The sequence below is a fragment of the Zootoca vivipara genome, chromosome 8 (genome assembly GCF_963506605.1).
Source record: "Zootoca vivipara chromosome 8, rZooViv1.1, whole genome shotgun sequence".
Lineage (NCBI taxonomy): Eukaryota > Metazoa > Chordata > Lepidosauria > Squamata > Lacertidae > Zootoca > Zootoca vivipara.
Genome location: NC_083283.1, coordinates 37,597,808 through 37,618,263, shown reverse-complemented (window position 1 = coordinate 37,618,263; position 20,456 = coordinate 37,597,808). Strand labels below are relative to the sequence as shown.

Genomic DNA, 20,456 nt, shown 5'->3' with positions numbered 1-20,456 from the left:
ACTAAGGAGTAAAGGTAGGAATTGTGCATGTAATAGGATCATCCCTTAATAACATGTTATGTTTACAATATTGAATCCTAGTGCTGTAAAAGCTCTTCCATTGGACCTGTCATTTAATGCTACAGCAGCATGCATATGTGGATTTCATTAATACCTACTAGGTTTGAATACTGAATCTCAAGTAATCATCCTCAGTAATCAATCCTACTCTAAGAAACGTGACTAGCTACTTGTGCTCTAGGCATTGTCTAAGATCTCCAATACCACCTGTTTGATTGTTTGGTTAAATTCTGCCATGCTGATTTTTCAAAAAGTTTCTCACTAGTTGCCCCTGCAGTATGCTTTGCTTTCTCAGGAGCTCCAGAAATTCCAGGTTGGCACGCTTTGACATCAAAGGGTCTCTGGCATTCGGTACATGTTCAATATTGTCAGGTGGAGGTGGAGGATCCATGTCCAGCATGCGTTCGTCAGTTATGTCAGAGCAATACTGTAATCACATACACATATGGTGGTCTGTTTCACTCCATTTTTGAGGGGACAGGATTTATAAAGTAGCTGATATTCCTTATCCGCAAAAATGCTGTGTCATGCAGTACTCTGTCCACAATTCCGTCATAGATGTGATAAAAAACAATTATAAATGCGCTATAAAAGGCAAATAGTACCGAAAAACAAAAATTGACAGGTCTCCAATCTTCACTAGTCCCTTCATGAATCAATTGAAGAAGAGTTAAAACCTACTAAAACTCATTAAAACCACTTAGAACCTACTAAAATGCAGAATAAAAACCACAAACTTACAGAGAGGGATGTTATCTGCTAGTCTGTTAAATCCCTTCCAGGTTATCTATATTCCTTAATATCTAGGTTCAGAATTGAATCAGCCTTTGTTGTCTTGGTGGATTCCTTTATCATAAAATGAACCAACAGCAAGGCCAGGAGCACTGAGCACTCTGGTCTATGCGTTGGTTCAGGCATCAGGACCAGTGGTCAGGGATGATGGGAATTGTAGTCCAAAACATCTGGAGAACTGAAGTTTGGGGATGCCTGTGGTGGTTGGTAACTTGAGGCTGTATTACTGTCATGTGTTCTTTGTGGAGCTGCTCTCTCGCCTGAAGAAGCACCAGTCAGCATAGAATAGGGTGACTGATGGAGGCATCTGACCGAGATTATGTGACACCATGGGGTAATTTGGCCAAGCAACCCTTGCTGACCGAAGCATTGTTTCCTCTCCCATAAAAAATTCCTTGCACCTTTAAAGAAACAAGAAGACAACATCATTGGAAGAAGGTATTAACCTTTATTTCTCAAAAAAAAACATGAAAGTGATGTGAAAGTAGCCAAGACAAGTGTGCCACAGAAGCCCACCAACCCTTGCAAAGGCCCACTAGGTAAAGGTTCTTTTGGCATGTGGGTGGATGAAATAAAAAAGGCACCTATTGGGATGGGTAGTGCAGAAGGCAGGAATGGCAACAGGAAGAAAACCCAGAGCCACTGATTGTAGTTATGCCCTTAGTCCTCGTCCATGCTGAGTACTACAATGGCGACAGAAACTGAGGAGGAGGAACCTGGCAGGCAGTGGCATCCCTATGTCATATCTGTGAAGGCGGACAGGAAGGGCCTGGCAGAAGGCCGATTGCCATTTTATCACGTTTAATTGCACAGCCTGAATTTGTTGCAGCCACCCTAATACAACAGCTGCAGGTGGCCAAATGGAACCTTTCTCTACAGTCTATCTCAACACACCTGAATGTTTTAGAACTAGTGGCTTTGGACAGGGAAGTAACTGAGAAAATGAGAGATTGCAAGGACTAGAAGGATAAATTCTCTTTTATCTTTTTGCTGTTCCTTCCTTTCCTTGCTACAGCCTATTCAGGAGAAGCCAGTAGCTTCTCCAATATGGAGGTAAGATGGTAGTGAAGGGAGCAGAAAGAACACTGAAAATAAGTGATTCAAAATTTTACAATGGAGCTAAATCATGCCTGGTATTCAGATATATAATTGGGGCAAGGGGGTTATTTTTTGTAATCCAATAGCTGAGGGTTTTGTGGGGGGGAACCAACCAGTGCCTTGCATCACTTCTACGTATCTGGAGGTAGAGAGTCAGTGGGGAAGATAGCGGCAAAGTGGTTGTGATTCAAAAACATCGATGGAGCCAATCCAGTGCTCCTGTTTGTTTGTTTGTTTGTGTGTGTTTATACCATGTTGACCTCACTCCTAACTTGCCTTTCCTCCTCTACCTCCTGTTCAGCAGCAGCAATGTGACCAGTCAGAGGTCAGGTGAGCAGCAGTGCCCCATCACACTCTGATTGCCGTAACCCATCGTTGTGCAATGCAGTGGCATGTAAGAAATTGTGTTCTGTGCTTGCTGTGCCTCCTTAATGGCTAGGTACATCCACACCTCCAACTAAGCTAGTGTGGTTTTTGAAATGGGGTGGTACACCCCACTAAGGTGATCTCTGCCCTTGATTATGGAAACTCTTTCTATTTGGGCAGTGAGAACTTCAATCAATGATGCTCAGGGCCGGTGCTAGGGTTTTTTGCACCCTAGGCGAGATCACCTTCTGCCCCCCCGCTGCTTTCTGAAGGCACCGGCTCTGTCTGTATTCTGAGTATTGTCTAAGTTAAAGTTATGAGTTTTGTGTAAATTGATGTTAATTGATGTTAAATGAAGATGATTTTTTTTTTTAAAAAAAAGACAAATCTAGATGAAATTACTATTACTACTATTATTATTTATTATCATTATTATTATTAATTATTAATTACCTTTCTGCAAAGAGCTGGAAGTGGCTCTCCCCCTCCTCATTCAATCCCTACAACAAACCTGTAGCACTGGGAGTGACCAGGATCTGGGAGAGACCAGGGTTCGAATCCTCACTCAGCCACGAAACTCACTGGGTGTGCCACCATGCGCCAATCATGGCGTCTCAGCCCAAACTACCTCACAGGGTTGTTGCAAAGATAAAACAAGGAGGGGAGAGAAGCATGTAGGCCCCACCTTGAGCACCTTGCAGAAAAAAGTGGGATATAAATGCAATAAAGAAATTTAATTCCAAAGAAATTTGGTGCAAGACTTTTGGGATTGCATTTTGACAGCAACGGAAAGTATGACTGAGGCAGCTACTGTCCCAAATGTTACTGATTATTTTCAGTAATACCAATGGAAACGTGTTGTCAAAAGGACATATTATCTTGGCGGCACGAATAGCAATTGCAGCTCAGTGGAAAGCAGCCCAAAATTTTACACCAAATGCTTAGGGCTGCTCACTCTGGAATAGAGCTGTCATGGAGAAAATTACAAATAATCTGAGATTTCAACCAGGACTAGAACCTCCTTTTTTATATGATTCTGCCTTCCTTGGCATTCATGGCTTTGCTATTCTAACTCCAATAATAATAATAATAATAATAATAATAATAATAATAATAATAATAATAATAATACCCCGTCCATCTGGCTGGGTTTCCCCAGCCACTCTGGGCGGCTTCCAGCAAAATATTAAAATACAATAACTCATCAAATATTAAAAGCTTCCCTAAACAGGGCTGCCTTCAGATGTCTTCTAAAAGTCAGGTAGTTGTTTATTTCCTTGACATCTGATGGGAGGGCGTTCCACAGGGTGGGCGCCACATTCTGCTTGCCTCTTTTATAATTTTGTTCATCCTTTACTTTCCATCTGTTGCAATTACTCTTCAATCTGCTGCGGGTACGTTGCAAAATGAAAATTTATAAACCATCATCAGGGCTTCCTTTCAACCAGAACTTGGTTCCAGCACCACTCAGGTGGGCGTTTGCCCTTCTAAGAGAAAGAGGGAGGTGTTCATGGTGAGCTCAGAAACCAATTTTTCTACAAAAACAGCACCGATGATGATGATGATGATGATGATGATGATGATGATAATTTCAATGGGACTTTAGAGTCTCATAGGGTCTCCTTTAGAGGAGAAGACTACACATTAGGGTTTAACAACATAATAAGCCCACCTCACGGCCAGACAGCTGGTCTATTGCCCAATATCGTCTACTTTCAAAAGGAAAGTGTTATCTGGTCTCTGGTAGAGGTTTCTTCTTAACCCAGCTATCTCATCATCATTTAATCAGACATGATACGGATTCACAGGGCTCTTTACATGCAAGGCGGGTGCTCTAATAGGGAGCTTAGAGCCCTCTCAGCACATCCAAATAAAGTGTAACCCAGCCTGCTCACCTCCCAACTTTCAGAAAGAGCTCCACTCCAATGAAACCTATAATTTCTGGAGCTGCCTTCCTGTTATGAATACTTAGTACTTTAGGTTTTTATTGCTGCAATCTAACCTAAGAGGGGGAAACAAATAACACAGTATCTAAACAAAGCATTTTCTAAACAGCATTTTCTAAACAAAGCAAAACAAAGCTGCGGCGTGCAGGGGTGCACACACGTAACCTTTTTTTGTTATTAAAAAACAATGAGTAATTTTTCAGAGAGCTAAAGAAGCAGGGGATTGTGCCAATCTTTCAGCCCCAAGATTCAGATGTTCTTTCTTGAAGCCAAGCAATAGCCACCCACACCCCTGGGCATCTTTCCAAGAAAGGGGAAGAAATGCAGAAAGTGCCTCCTATGTGTCCTGAGGATTCTCTCTTTCCATGTTCCTTCATTATTCCAGATTGCCTCCTAGCGCGCAAGAGCTCGGGCACCTCGGATGCCTCCGCTCTTCCTCGTGTCCCGCTACGCGCAGGCGGCGCACGCCAAGCGCGGAGCGGAGCATGGGAGAGAAGAAACTTTTGAAGACGCCCGGACGCAGGGAGGCGCGCAAGGAGCACGAAGAGCCAGTGAGAGGCTCCCGTCTGGGGTTGGAGCGCTGCCTGGCCACCTGCCTTCCCCATGCAGAGAGGCTGCCTGGCGTGCTGCCTCATCTTGTCCCCACGCAAGGCGCCCACCCTGTCACCCGCCTGCCTGCCCGGTAGCAGCAGCATCCCCGGCGGGCAAGGCGGGACACCGCTGCTCTCCCCACCCCGCGGCCACCATGACACAATGCCCCTCGCCCGCCCGCCCGCCCCTCGCCCTTGCCTGCGCGCAGGGTCCCCCGCGGGGTGCAGCGCCTCCAGGATCTAGAGACGAGACGAGCAGCCGCCCGCCAGGCTCCAGCAACGGACATGGAGGCGGAGGCAGCGCGGGCGACCAGCAGGCAGGCGGTGGGTGGTGGCAGGCAGGCTGGCCAGCACCCCTTCCATTTCGGCGTCCTAGCGATGGCCTAGTTTGCCTAAATGGAGGCACCTGCCCTGATGATGCTATCAAGGTGACAAGACGGGAGCCCCTTCTGAATGAATACCACATAAGAATTGCAACAAGTGTGATTGATTTCCCATGACTGCTTATTTAGATATTTTCTGTAGATATTTCTGCAGAACCATTATTCTAACATCATTATTTTAGTAAAAGGACCTAGTCACTTTGAGGAATTTAGTCACAAAGCAGGATATAAATCTTAAAAAACTGTATAAACCATTTAAAGACTAAGAAACACACTGTGACAAAACTCGCACCAAATTATTATTTCCATGTCACAATCTTCATCCATGGCACCATGCAAGTGACTATAATACTGTGAGGCGTCATAAAGAATATCTACCTACCAGCTCTATAATTACACACCCAATGATCTTCGGATCTAAAACTTGGCCGTTGTTCACAAAGCATACATCATCTTCCAAAACAAATGCCCAACAAATTCTTAAATCCTGATCAGCCTACACTTGTATTCATAATTGAGGCTATGGAAGAAAGAAATCAGCTAAGATGGGAATTGAGTCTTTCAGGAGCTAAAAGATAAAGAAGAGTGTCTCTCTCTCTCTCTCTCTCTCTCTCTCTCTCTCTCTCTCTCTCTCTCTCTGTGTGTGTGTGTGTGTGTGTGTGTGTGTGTGTGTGTGTGTAAAAGCCTGGTTGCTCCAGTTACTGTGGGCAGTTTAGAACATAAAAAACACAACCACACATCATCAATTAAAAACTTCCTGATACAGGGTTGCCTTCAGATGTCTTGAGAAAGTTGTGTAGTTGTATATCTATTTGACATCTGATAAGAGGCTGTTCAACAGGGTGGGCAGTGCTGCTACAGGGCAGGCACCAGACATGCCAGAGTTGGCTGTTTTCGTTACATCAGTCACTTTTTTCACCAATTCTGGCTATATTTTTGCTTTCTCTACTTCTCTTGCTATAAGTTTAAAAGGATTTGCATTATAGGGCTTCCTGTTATACTCTTTGATTCTGCCTCCACTAGGGGCAAGTTCCCCCAAAAGAGGAATTCTGGGTGTATTGCAGGATAGGGCAGCAAAGCACTTGTACGTCTTCGAAAACCTAGGACCTTCTGCACACACAGCAGGTGCTGAGTTTCTGAGCTAGGGTCCCTTCCAGATCATTAATAAAAAATCCAGCACCATTCTGTATATATCAATTTAGCTTTAATAAGATAATTATTAATTTTTCTATTACAGGCATCTTGTCAGAAACACTGCAACTGTTTTATATGGACTAGTCAGCTTTGTAATGCTTATCAAATCGTTCTGAAAGAGCTCTTAATATATTTCCAGGCCTTTTTTGGTGTTTATCCCGAAGATTTTCAAGTGCAGTCTTTACCTGTTGAAAGAAAACCAGAAGAATACATTGTGTTATAGGAATAGATTGCAAAATAGTTATGCACAGTTATTAATATTTGTGAGGAAAAAGCTAAGGGGATCAGAACCAGAGGCAACCGATTTATTCCAGCCATAAAAGCACAATATGTAACTTCTTCCTGGGACACGCAAATGACTTTGTATACTGAGATGTGTTGCACGAGAGTCCTTGTCTCTCAACCCTCAATGGTGGCTTCTTCAATATGGAGGGTTGGGCCAGAGCAGCCAGGGTGAGGAATCCCCACTAGGAAACTGCTCATCTCTCACAGAATCCAGCCCACTCTCTTTATGTTTACCAAGAGCACTGTATGAGAATGGCAGAGAAACAAAGACATGTGCCTTGGGCTGCCTTGTACACCGTAGTTACCTTGCATGGTTGTTACAATGTAAAATAAAAGGATGGAACCTCACGACAACAAAGGCATAACCCCGTGCAGAAAGAAATTATTTATCTGCCCCTTTAAACAGGCAATCAAAAGCAGCAAGAAAACAACCAGAAAGTGCTTGGGGGAGGACCAGGCATACTAACTAAACCATGTTCCAACCCCTTCCCATTAGCCACCAGGAGCCTACATGCTCCTCCCCTTAGCCCCCTCCCTTTGGGAGTCAGCTTCCCAAGTCTTCCTCTGTGTGTGGGCGGGGCCGCTCGGCTTCTGTCCTTGTGGCGTGGGCTCTGTTTCACACATGTGGACAGTTTGGAGAAAGCGCAAGAGGGCAGTTGACCAATGGCCCCAAAGAAGCTCAGCTCAACAACTTTTTATGCAATTGACCAACATTTTCATCAGTTAGAAATTAGAATAATTTATTTTGTATAGTCAACCCTAACGTAGTGGGAAGAAGAAGTTCCATTGCATGAGCAGATCTCTCTCTGTGCCGCATAGTTTGTCCCCTTTAATTTGTATCAAGAAGTTAAGGAGAGGGAAAATTGAGTGATGGGCATAATGCACAAAAGTATATATAATGAACCCTGTATCTGATCATATAGAATGAGGAAATCAATATGTACAATACAATTTAGAGCTGAAAGAGAGAGAAAAACGAAGAGGAAAAGAAATATTCTGCTTTTAAACTTCCAAGTTTAGAGTTAACTTACTCTTTCAGCCAGCTCCACAGCTGTTATATTTGGATCATATGGGATAGGTTCTCCAATAAATGTCCTCAATTTCACTGGAAACCCTCCGTAAATGGGAAGGTACATACATCGAGTTTTATCATATAGCCATTGTGTCAGCCCTGTGTATGAAATGGAAGAAGATTCTGAAGGAAAGTGACACCATATCAAATTTGAAATTAGTTGACATTCTCAGTGTTTAGCAATTGCAATAAAGACACCCCAAAGAGGAAGTATATATGTGGGCTTGGGAAAAGACATACAGTACAAGATATTCAGTCAGCTCTTCTCAGCTCTTTGCAATCAGATTCATCAGTTTTGTACAATAGACTGCAGAATATGGTTTGTTTCCTGTTCAATTCCCCTTCAATGTTAGGGTTGCTCCCACATTTTTTGATTATAGCTTTCTGTTAAATCTAATAGAAAACTAAGCAAAGGCATGTTCACTCAGTACTGAGGCAGGCAACACAGCTTTTGCAGATAAGTGTACATGGAATAAACTCTTTTTGTGAGTAGTAAATAGATATTCTTTTAAAAATCTCATTCTATATTATTAAAATGTTTATTTCCTGAGATCTCTTGATGAACCAAGGTATTTAACTTACTTGTCTTTCCAATGGTCCTGTACGTTTCACAATTGTTTTGTGTAAAAATAGGGATGATGGGCTAAAAGAATAAAAGATGAAACAAACATGAAAAGAAAGGTGAGGACTGGATAATTATTTTGTCCCAATCATCCTGCCCTTATTTTTGTTATGGACTATGGAGAATTCTTCACATCTGGGATTATAACGAGAAGCAACTCCCTCCAGAGCATTGGAATCTGCAGGCTTGAGTGGCAGGAGCTGTCAATTATTCTAATTGGAATTGCAAAATAAGGACTGTACCATGAGTACTCTTTGCTTATTGGATTAAATTTTAAGAAGCTGGCCACAGTAGAGGTAAAAAACAGAAGTCGATCTCTACCAACTGAGATGTGGGCATGCACACGAAAGCTCATACCAAAATAAAAACTTAGTTGGTCTTTAAGGTGCTTCTACCCACTGAGTTAATTGGAAGTCAATTGTGTGTACCGAAGCCAGAAAAACGATTTAGAAATAATTAAACCTCGTAAGATTGAACTTTAAACTTTACCCCAGAGGCAGGGTAAGGGGGAAAGGGTTAACTGCATTTAAATCCCTCCAAAGCTATGTAAATTAGACTGAAAGAGGCACCCTATTCAGATTGGTGAGAGGCCATTATGACATCACAATAGTGGGAGATTGTTAAATTTCGTTTCTCAGCTGGAGGCTCTGAAGCTATTGTGGCGATTGGAATTGACATTCAACTTTTGTTTTTACAAGTTGGAAAATGCAAGTTTTTAACATTCCCTTTCTTTTAAACCCCGCTCTGTGACTTTCAATATGGAGAGATGTCAATGTAACACCAGACTTTTATGAGACACTTATCAGCTTGATGCAGGAAACTAGAGAGGTGGTGAAAGCATTTAAAGAAGGGAATCAAAAATTTAAAGACTGCTTTGAGGACTCGGAAAAAGAAATACAGAATGGAGCAATGATTAAAGAGGAGATGAAGAAAACTGAGGACTTAAGTGTTGTTGATGAAGCAATAATTTATGAAGATGGAGAATATCAGGAGGAAAGAAAATCGGTCGAAAAGCAGCAATGGATTCTGTTTTCACCCAGAAGGGAGAGCAAGGAATATATCAGAGATGGAGTGTGGAATTTGAAATTGAAATTGCTACTGGTAGAGACTGGATGAAAAGGGAACTGGAGCTGTTTGGGAGGCAGCAGGGGAGAAAAGTTGGGTTTAGGGTTGGAAAATATTCTAGATTGGGAGTGGGTTGAAATTAATATTATGTTGTTTTACTGTCTTTAAAGGATAGATGTTAAATTTTAGTGGGAACTGATTAGAAGGGGGAATGCTAGAAAATGGGAATAATTAAATTTGATTTTTAAAATATGGAAATATTGGGATTATGGATATCAGAGGAGGTGGATATAGGGTGTAGGCAGTGGTGGAGCTTCATGCTCTGCCACCGGGGGCGGAGAGCAGTCGCGCTGCCCGCATTGGACGTGGTGCTTGTTCTGTGGATGGGGCGGGCAGCCACGATGGCACCCCTGGGATCGCGCCACACGGGGTGCCGCGCCCCCCCCCATCTTCCTACGCTACTACCGGTAGCTGTACGGTCAAACATGATAGTTTAGAATATATATATATATATATATATATATATATATATATATATATATATATATATATAGAGTTAATGCTATGATGGTAGAAATTTATAGTAAAGGATAGAATTTTGAGAATATTTTAAGTTATTATTCATGAAAATTGCTAAAGATGATTTAAAATGAAGTTTAGAAGGGTGGGACCGAGGAAGTCCAGATAGTAATGTTTAGGAAAATATGATTTATTGGCTTTAGAAGTTTTCTGTTTTTTTCTTTTTTGGTTTCTAGTGTGTTTGCTGTGGGTTTTTTTTTGGGGGGGGGGTAGTTGCAATGTCTTTGGTGTGTTGTTTTACTGTGTTTTATTATAAAATGAATAAAAAATTTGGAAAAATATATAATGAGAAGCAACTCATAAATGATAATGTAATTGGCTTTATAATTGCTGACACATCTATTCATATATCTCAGATGACGAAACTTCAGAAGCTGTCCTCCCAATTTTCAGGAATTGAAGGGGGGGGAGAAAAAAGGATTTCCTGGTTTGCCCTGAGGAAGAAAGAAAGCCAGGTTCAGCAAACCAGCCGCTGCCTTTTGGAGTTTGGGGGGAGCTCGTAGGCAACAAGCACCCCCCAAAAGGAAACAAAGAAAGTCTATCATTGGAAATAAAAGGAGGGGGATAAGATCTTTGAAAACTTTCTTTATTCTGAAACATTTCCCACCACCTCCCTTTGTTGCTGTTGGGCATGTTGGAAATTTTATTGCTATTAATTTAGTAAGTTAGATTTCCCCTTTCCCCCCTCCCCCTTCACTTTCTCAATCAATGGTTTCCTGTGCAATTTAATTGAGATTGTTTTTCCCTCTTGCTCCTCCCTTCTGACAGGCTTTCTGTTCCCTTGCCAAGCATGTCACCTATGAATTATAAAAACTAGATCTGCTTTTTATTATTATTACTATTATTTTGTTCTCCTCGATACTTGGAATAGAAACCCCCTTTTTCTGCCCTCCTAGTTGTGGTTCTGGCATTTATTTTATGTTATTGGTAACTGAGAGGACTGTACAGCTGGAAATGAAACTGGCTGCAGAAACACTTATGAGGCCAAGAAAACAATAGGATATATAAAACAAAGAGCAGCAATACTTGCTGTTATATAGGGATCCCTCGGCATCTGGTGGTTAACTAAAGGTACTGCTTGTAATATAAATATTATTGTCAGCCCTTTTTCTCTCGGCACAATTAAAATAAGAATGGCCTCACAAGAGAAAAATCCGATACAGACACCTAGCCAAGCAAGGACGGTCCCCCTTCTGGAGGGTGAGCCAAATATGGACCTTGTGGAGGCAATGGTGGAAATGCGGAAAGACCTCCAAAGCCACATTAAACTGGCTGGGAAATTATCTACAGAAATAAACCACTTGAGAGCTGTCAGGGGGACTCCTTACAAGGACCCTCCCCCAGTCATCCTGACCACCACTTCGCCTAGTGACAGCACTAGCAGCGGGTCAGGAGGAGGGAATGAGGAATGGAGTGGGGTGGAGGGAGGGCTCTCAGACGCGTCAGAGCCAAGGCATCGACCCAGCTGGCCAGAGAGGGAAGGGCAGCGCAGCGAGGTGCCGGAGCCTCTGCAATGCTCCAGCCAGAGGACGGGAGAAGGAACGCAGCCCTTCCTGGCACCCAAATTGAGGCGCGCACACACGCAGGGTTGGGGGGAGGTGCTTTGGGGTGCCCAGGGTTTTATGCTGGCCGAAGAGCCGCAAGCAGCCATTGCCGGGTTCTGAATCGGACTAGGCAGTCATCTTTTCTGATATCTCTGCACTGTAAATTATATGCACAATAAAATGCTGAAAGACAGAGCGGACTGGAGCGTCTTTACTCGAGAGTAGCCGCAACAATGCCCTGACACAAGCAAACAGGCAATTTGGAGAAAACTGTACAAACTCTCCAAGAGGCTGTTCAAAAGAATAAAGAGGAAAAGAAACAAATGAGGGAACAGCAAAAGAAGCAAACAGGCAATTTGGAGAAATCTGTACAAATAAGGAGGGAACAGCAAAAGATGCAGGAGGCTATAGCATCTCAGGAACTATTGGCAGACAATTTGGCTTTAATTGAATTAATTGAGATGCTTTTAAGATTTAGATTTATTGCTAAGCAATCTGGTGAACCAATAAGGGATAAAATAACTGAGGCACTTGCAAATAAGCTTGAGACTCAAAAGCAGGAGGTACATCAAGCTATTGATCATGCTTTCAGGATTAAATCCCCGTATTCTAAGAAGAAAACATTTCCAGGAGATGGTTGGGTTCTTTTTATTCTAGAAATATCAAAGTCTGAGTGCTCCAGACATATTACGAGAAAGGTTTTGAAATAGATGATGAGAGGATTATAATCCTAAAAGATTGGAAAACGTTTACTGAATATATGGAAAATAATTGTGTAAAGCTGAAAACTCATTAAGATAAATTCAGTCTAAATAAGTTTCAATGGATTCAATAATGGAATACTGAATGGTATCGTTTTTGTAAAATATGCAGGGATTTATGATATGTATAATGAACCATGGAAGGAGAAGAAGGGAATTCATTGATATCTTAAGGATATAAAATGAGTATTTTAAAAAGTAAAACAATTTTTAAAATAAAAATATAAAAAAAGGAAAAAAAGGAAAATGCAGGTTTTCTTTTTAAATGTCACCAATTTCAGAAGGGTGATTTTAAAGCAGGGGTGGGAAATACTTGGAACTCCAGATATCATTTGACCCCCACACAGGATATTTGCCATCCTCAGATATTTCGGATGCTGGATCAAGGATGTCAACGCATTATGTCTTATCTAGGATATTTTTGAAGGCAATGCAAATTGCACAAAGATCACTCACCACTTTCGCCTCCATTGCTGCCCGAGCAAATCCTGTGCGTTTACCCCACATAAAGGAGTAATCATGACTATACATTGCTTCTCTAGCTCCACCAGGTGAAATGCCCAGTAAATGGCCTTTCTTCATAATTTGCACAATTTCAGCTTGCTTGTAAAATTTCAACCCGATCACATAAAAAAACATCTGCAGTCCTGAAAAAATGAGTCCCAAATAGAAGAATGCATTTTATGTGAAACTTATTTAGGAAATAGCATAGATACAATACAAGTGTGTTTAGTGCAAAGATATTGCATAGTTCTCTGCCAATCCATTTCAACTAGGATTTCATGGAGGGGAACTTTATGCTAATTCCTCTTTTGCTGAGATGTTCTGACAGTAGGTTTTCTCTCTCTTTTTTTGAAAGCACATTGAGTGGGGTTGAGTAATGAGGTGGCCACCTTTTTAGACATGTTCCTCAAGTCAAGTATTTAGTACCGTCCGTGTTTCCCCTATTTTAAGATGTCATAAAATAAGCCATAGCAGGATTTTTAGGCATTTGTGAAATATAAGCCATACCCCGAAAATAAGCCATACTTCCGCGCCGTGCGGAGCGAGACCGCTGAGCCCTGCAGGCAGCCACAGGACCCAGCACATCGGCCGCGGCAGGAGGAGGAGGCGGCCTGCAGCGTCGGCGCCTAGCAGCGCTGCACCAGATTGAGGAGGCGGTGTGCATGTCGGTGCCCAGCATCTCTGCACGGAGCGCCAGATCAAGGAGGCGGCCTGCCGGGTCGGCGCCCAGCAGCGCCGCATGGAGCTCCGGATCGAGGGGACGGCCTGCAGAGTCGGCGGCCAGCAGTGCCAAACCGAATCAAGGAGGCCCCCTGTCGGGTCGGCAGTGCCACGCAGAACACCAGATCAAGAAGGCAGCCTGCAGGGTTGGCGCCCGGCAGCACCGAGTGCAGCGCCAGATCGAGGAGGCGGCCTGCAGAGTCAGCGCCCAGCAGCGCTGTGCTGGATCAAGGAGGCGGCCTGCCCGGTCAGTGCCCAGCAGAGCCCCGTGGATCGCTCCAAGCTTCTGGGAGTGTTGCTGTTGCTGGCTCCCGGAGGCTCAGGGTGCTCTGCATGGCGCTGCTGGGCACCGACACTGCAGGCCGCGTCCTCGATTCGGTGCTCTGCACAGTGCTGCTGGGCACCGACCCGGCAGGCCACCTCCTCGATCTGGCACTCCGTGCGGCGCTGCTGGGCACCGACCCGGCAGGCCACCTCCTCGATCTGGCACTCCGTGCGGCGCTGCTGGGCACCGACCCGGCACGCTGCCTACGGTATCCAGCAGTAGCAACACGGGAGGAGGAGGAGGAGGAGGCTTGCCGCGAGCCACTAGCCCCAACCCAGCGCAACCCAGCAGCAGCAAGAGAGAGAGAGAGAGAGAGAGAGAGAGAGAGAGAGAGAGAGAGAGAGAGAGAGAGAGAGATATGCACATGGCACAGAGGAGGCTATGCTGATGGAAAACTGCCTCCACCAGCAGAGATTGATCCACAGTTATATGGGTGGGGATTATATGCTGCATTAATTAACCCAGTGGAAAAACTCCAAGCAGCACTCTGTGCTACTGGGTCTCTTTGGGCTTTGTCCTTCCTTCCTTCCTTCCTTCCTTCCTTCCTTCCTTCCTTCCTTCCTTCCTTCCTTCCTTCCTTCCATCCTTCCTTCCTTCAATAACCTTTCTGAGATGTCATAGTTTCCTGGTGTGGCTGCTGCGTACATGCAGAGGAAGATGATGTGGGGGGAGCGGCAGTGGAGGGCCATGAACACTACAGCAAGGGTGCCTCATGTGTTTGATTGCAGTGTCACATGGGGGCATAAAGGATGGGTGTGGGAGTGTTTGATTGGCCATGTGTTTGGGTGGGGCCATGTTTTTTGGGATCTGTGTGCAGTTTTGGTGATAGGTTGGACTTGCCACGGACATGTCTTTGGGGCTTCACTTGGGCTTCTGCCCTTTTCCTTAGCTGTAGCTCCCACCCCGTCCCAGCTGCCACCCAGTGGTGTTTGAATACAGAGGATTTTGCACAGGGGGTTTGCTAGTGAAGATGCTCCCAAGCAGAATCCCATACTTTGCATTGTTCTTTCCAGTAAGGAATATCCCATTTTTACTAATGACTAAACTTTACAAAACACTTTGTACTTGAGGAAATCTTCAACTTAGAGACCCCAAACCCTACGCCTTGTCCTATGCTGGCATTAAAGTGAGCAGCAATTATTACATGAGAGCTTGTAGTCAATGTCATAGCATAGGAATCAGATGACACATTATCCGGATTCCCTCAGTTTTTAGATCTCTAAGGAAGAATGTAGACAGAAAAGCATGGCATTTCTTCATGGAGACCAATTCTGCTGATTCAGTTGTTAATTGGAAATAATTATTCATCCTGCATTCATTCTGTTTTACTTGTAAAGACTTGGTGAGAAAGAATTTTTAATCTTTTGTTGGAAGGTGCCCAGAGTGGCCAGGGAAACTCAGCCAGATGGGTGGAGAATAAATAATAAATAATTCTTATTCTTACACCTTCATCTGCACTAACTATACAATTTCACCTGTTGCTGTGCTGCTATTTTGTTTGTCAGTTGTTTTTCACCTGCTTTCCTGATACACAGTTTTATATTTTATAGCATTGTTTCATAGCTTATAGCATTGTTTTATGTCATATTTTACATGTTTTAAAAAAGCATTAGTTAAATTTAAAGAATTTACCTGGCATCCAATGCCCGAAACGATGCATTAATGAATAGCACATTCTCTCCCTCTCTAAGAAATACCTAGCCACAAATAAGATATAGCCGAGAGGAGCAACTGCATGATGATAAATAATAATCCCTGGTCCTTTAGGGAGATTTTCCGTTCCAGTAAGTTCGAAACCTGAAAATAATACAAAATGCAACAAAGAAATATCACAACCATTATTGGAGGAAATCAGTGTGGTTCAGAAAAATAAAATAAAATTTAAGATCAGGTTAAAAGCTCTGTTATATGCTCATTCTGGATGCTAGGTTGTCATCCACACGGATCAAGACTTTCTCTGTTGTGATGGTTTAATATGTTGTTATACTAAGTTTTCCTGATAGTCTTTTTATTTAAAGAGTAGTATCATCACCCCTCTGTGCAGAGTGTTGCTTTGTATGAGAGCTATCCAGGGCCTGGAGTATATTTCCTCCCCATCCCTAAGAGCTCCAACTTCAGGCATCTTCAGACCATTCTCTGAATCACTTCATACCAAGTGAGAAAGCTGTTTCCTAGACAGACACACCCTTGACCATGTCCTAAGTAGCTACAGGGTCTCATCCTTATGGCCCAAACCTGGTTTTAGTAGTGCATTTCTGATTTAAGTTTCAACACTTACAGTAACATGAGACCTGTGGGAAGCATTGAGAACATATAAAGAGTCCTGTGGATCAGGGCAAAGGCCTCTGTATTAGACCATCCTGTTTCTTGCAGTGTCCATCTAAATTAGTGGCCATCACCACATTCTGTGCTGGCAAATTCCATAGTTTGTGTATACATAGTTGCTAATTGTGTCTCTGCGAGGTGTAAACAACATTCTCCAGGTTTCTTTTGGAGAAGAAGCGTACTTAAAATGTGGTTTTAATGTATGGTGTTTATGCAGCCAACAGTTGACCCTTTCTTCTGTAATCTGTCTTATTTAATCATTGATATTTTTTGGGTTTGATTAATTTTATTCGTTAATTTACATCCATACATAGGCTTTGGTACATGTACAGCCTTAAATACTTAAACCATTAGATATTATTTTACACTTCTATAAGTACATGCTCTTTTCTTATAATTTTAAACTAAACAAAAATATATCAGAATATTAAATCCAATGAACTAAATTCCAATAAACTAAATCATATAAAAACAGACTTCCCGTCATTTCCCGATGTAAGTTGCATTTACGACAGTGAATGTACTTCTTACCTTTCTCTTACTCGTACTTTCTTATAACATATTGTACCGTATTTCCTTGTTTAATAGTATATAATTTACACAAGGGTCATTCAAACGCTGCGATAGATATTATGTCACTGTTACATTTTTGTAGGTATTTCTTGAACATAACCCATTTTTGTGTGAATGATTGTTTTGTATTTCCCCTTAATCTATCTGTCAGTTGAGCCAGTTCTTTGAGCCATGCCTTTGTTTTGATCCTTATATAGCCAACCCGAATTTGAAGCTGCTGTGACTCTGAGGTGGGTTCAGAGGTCCAGTCTTGATTCACTGTGGCAACTATTGTTCCAGTGCTTCAAGCCTGAAATTCTGATCCTCAGTCCTTTGAAATTTTAGTGACTCATAAGAAAGAATTATTGCTATGAAAGAAACATTTACTCACCATGCCATATCTTTCCATATGTATCTACAATATGAGCAATAAATCTCCTTGGCTTTTCCCAAATTTTGCTATAAGAATCAGTTTCTTGGTCCTTATTCATCTTCTTGTAAACATATAGCCAAAATGAGCAAGCACAGCCAGCCAAATATATACCTATTATTAATGAACAAAGCAAAACCAGCAGCTTACGAAACCACCAAGGGTGAACCACTGAGCTCCAGTATTCTTCTAAGTAAGGAAAACTAATCAGTTTTTGCAGCATTTGAGTAAACCAGCTCATTGTTTCCTGATCTGAAGCACCAAGTTTATGCCAATGAAATAAATATATGAAGTGAAGTTTTCTTCAGTTGTGATGCTATTTTCCCCACTGTTTACCTGGAAAACAGAAAATGCAGTACATCGGTTTGATCTGCCATCCCAGAAGCATTCATGATTACATAAAAATCTCATGCTATTTAATATTTTCCTAGTTTTCCCCATTGTAACTTGCCAAGTTCCCATATTGTTTTTCCAACGTCCATCATGGAGATTTACCAAATGACAAATACAGTATTTGACTCCATCATTTATCTGTTGTAAAGCAAGCTGGTTTCATTCCACTGCTGAAGTTTTTGTTTGTTTTGTTTTGTTTTTTGCATTTTTGAAAACAGGAAAAGATAGCATGTTTTATCCATTATAGGCATGATGCCTCAAAGTAAAGTTGAAGGTCTGGCATAGCAAACCTCCTCTTTTCCATCAATCATAATTTTATATTTTACTCTGGGCTTCCTTTCCTGCCATATGAACCTTCATACCTTTTTCTGCCACAGTTTTAAACATCAAATATTATTTATAATTTGGACATTTTGAAATAGAAATAGCATTTTTGGAAGGACATTCATTTTGATGGCCAAAACAGTGATAGCTTCATTCTCTCCCATATTTCCAAATCTTTCTTTCTTTCCAAGCTTTTACGTAGTTGTCTTGATAGATGTTATATTTTTTATTGTTCACCAAATCCCCAGATTTTTTTCTCTTCCTATTTTCCACCCACATTCTGATTCGATGTCTTTTTTTGTTTGATTATTGTATTTTTTAGCAGCATCTTGATTTTCCCTTTATTTTGTTTGCAGCCAGCCAATATTACAATTCTTCGTATCTCTTCTATCACCTCCAGTATGCTCATTCTTGGTTGTTCTAAGGTTAATACGATGTCATCTGCAAAGGCTTTTCATTTGTAATTTTGCTGGCCCACTGTTATTACATTGATTTTATTATTATATTTTGAGCCACTACTGCTAATAATAATATAAATAACAGCGGGGACATTAAGCAACCTTGCCTCATCCCTTTATACATCATACATTTTTCTGATATGTTGTTTACAATTATATTGGCCGTCTGCTCATTATAGATTGATTTTATACTTTTTATAAAGATCTCACCAAACCGCACTGCTGAAGTATTAAGGAAAGTGAGAAAGGGTCAATTCTCCAAGAGCCCAGCAAGGCGCTCTGCAGCTGCAGATATATCAAGTGAGGTATTGAGATATTGTGGTATTTAGCTGGTAGTATATTGTGATGTTCTAAACCTGATATTGCCCAGCCCTAAAATTGAAGGGGATGACCCTTGGGGCCCCTTCCAACTCTACACTCTATGATTCGCGGAACAAAAACTTTTACTTACGTTCCTGGTAAGCCTAAATTTCCTTTAATTCAGTCACCTCTCTCTGGGAGCAGCAGAAGTGTTGTCTGGTCCATATTTTCGTAGACTAATTTCCACACCTATGGAGACATGTCCCTTTATGTAGTGGTTGGGAGTGCCCTCTGTATGAGGAAACGAAGCATTGTGAAAAAGAGGAAAGGTTTATGGTGCCTGCTACCTGCCATTTGTAATTGAATCTAAATTTATGGGGTCAAGATGTGTATGCAATATATCATGCAATATGGAAACCTTAATAACATGTTATGTTTGCAATATTGAATCCTAGTGCTGCATCAGGGAAAGCTTTCCCATTGAACCTGTCTCATTGGGGTATTTTAAAATGAGGCTGCATTTTTTAAATCTTAAATTGTATCTTAACCTGTATTTTATTTAATTGTTTTTCTTTTCTTTTATGTCTTATTGTAATTTTACTGTGTCAGCCGCCCTGAGCCTGGTTTTGACTTGGGAGGGAGGGGTATAAATAAAAATATTGTTGTTGTTATTATTATTATTATTTAATTCCCATTGGACCTGTCTATTTAATTCTGAGCAATAATCACATACACATATGGTGGTCTGTTTTACTCTATTTTCTATTTTTAAGGGGAGAGCTATTGTTGTGAAAGTGTAGTAGTACTTTCCTGCATTAAGGGGTTTGATAAGCAGGGGAGAAATAATTTGATAGCCTTGCCTTGTTTAATTTGTTTGACATGATTAGTTTGCTCTAATTTTCTTTCTTTTTTTAATATTCCACATCTACAATAGCAGTCATATTGCACAATAACATACTGTGTCACAGAAAACCAGTTATTGACTAAGGAGTAAAAGTAGGTATTGTGACAAGTGTGTTACCTCCCTTTCCTGGTAGCTTCTCCCCTTTCCAGTAAAGTACAAGATATGTATGCAATAGGATCACCTTGCAATATATAAACCTTAATAACATACAGTGGTACCTCTACTTACGTATAACTCTACTTACGAATGTTTCTACTTATGAATGGAGCTCTGTCCGCCATCTTGGATGCGGTTTAGATAAGATTTTTTCTACTTACGAATTTTTAGATAGGGTTGCTTCTACTTACGAATTTTTTCTCCCAATGCATTCCTATGGGTTTCGACTTAGAAATGTGTGTTCAGAACGCATTAAATTCGTAAGTAGAGGTACCACTGTACAGTGGTACCTCGGTTTATGAACACAATTGGTTCTGGAAGTCTGTTCATAAACTGAAGCGTTCATAAACTGAAGCGAACTTTACCATTGAAAATAATGGGAAATGGATTAATCTGTTCCAGACGGTCCGTGGAGTACTTAAACTGAAGCGTTCATAAACTGAAGCGAACTTTCCCATTGAAAGTAATGGAAAGTGAAAGTGAACGCTGGGTCCACAGCGTTCGTAAACCGAAAATTCGTAAACCGAGGTGTTCATAAACCGAGGTTCCACTGTATTCTGTTTACAATATTGAATCCTAGTGTTGCATCTTCGTGATGGCCAGGACATCGAAGGTTCCTATAGAGTTCAAAAGCGAGTCCCCAACAGGTTCCATTTGTTGCTGAGCTGACCCGGCTGTCAAACTGTGATCTCTGGTTCGGCTCCTAGC

At 41.8% G+C, this 20,456-nt stretch overlaps 1 protein-coding gene across 2 annotated transcripts; it reads right to left on the bottom strand.

The window, feature by feature from the left end:
- Positions 1–6,417: 6,417 nt before the first annotated feature.
- LOC118090251 (transmembrane protein 68) lies at positions 6,418–18,991 on the bottom strand. Of its 2 annotated transcripts, none has more exons than XM_060277822.1 (7): positions 18,840–18,991; positions 17,175–17,549; positions 15,539–15,703; positions 12,814–13,004; positions 8,369–8,429; positions 7,746–7,885; positions 6,418–6,614 (listed from the first exon to the last, which is right to left on the bottom strand). In XM_060277822.1, the coding sequence occupies exons 2-7, from the start codon at positions 17,452–17,454 to the stop codon at positions 6,510–6,512; spliced, it is 942 nt and encodes a 313-aa protein (XP_060133805.1). In that variant the 5' UTR covers positions 17,455–17,549; positions 18,840–18,991; the 3' UTR covers positions 6,418–6,509. The 2 variants fall into 2 exon arrangements, with proteins under 2 accessions (XP_060133805.1, XP_060133806.1); XM_060277823.1 differs by having other exon boundaries at positions 17,175–17,327; positions 18,840–18,945.
- Between the last annotated feature and the right edge of the window lie 1,465 nt (positions 18,992–20,456).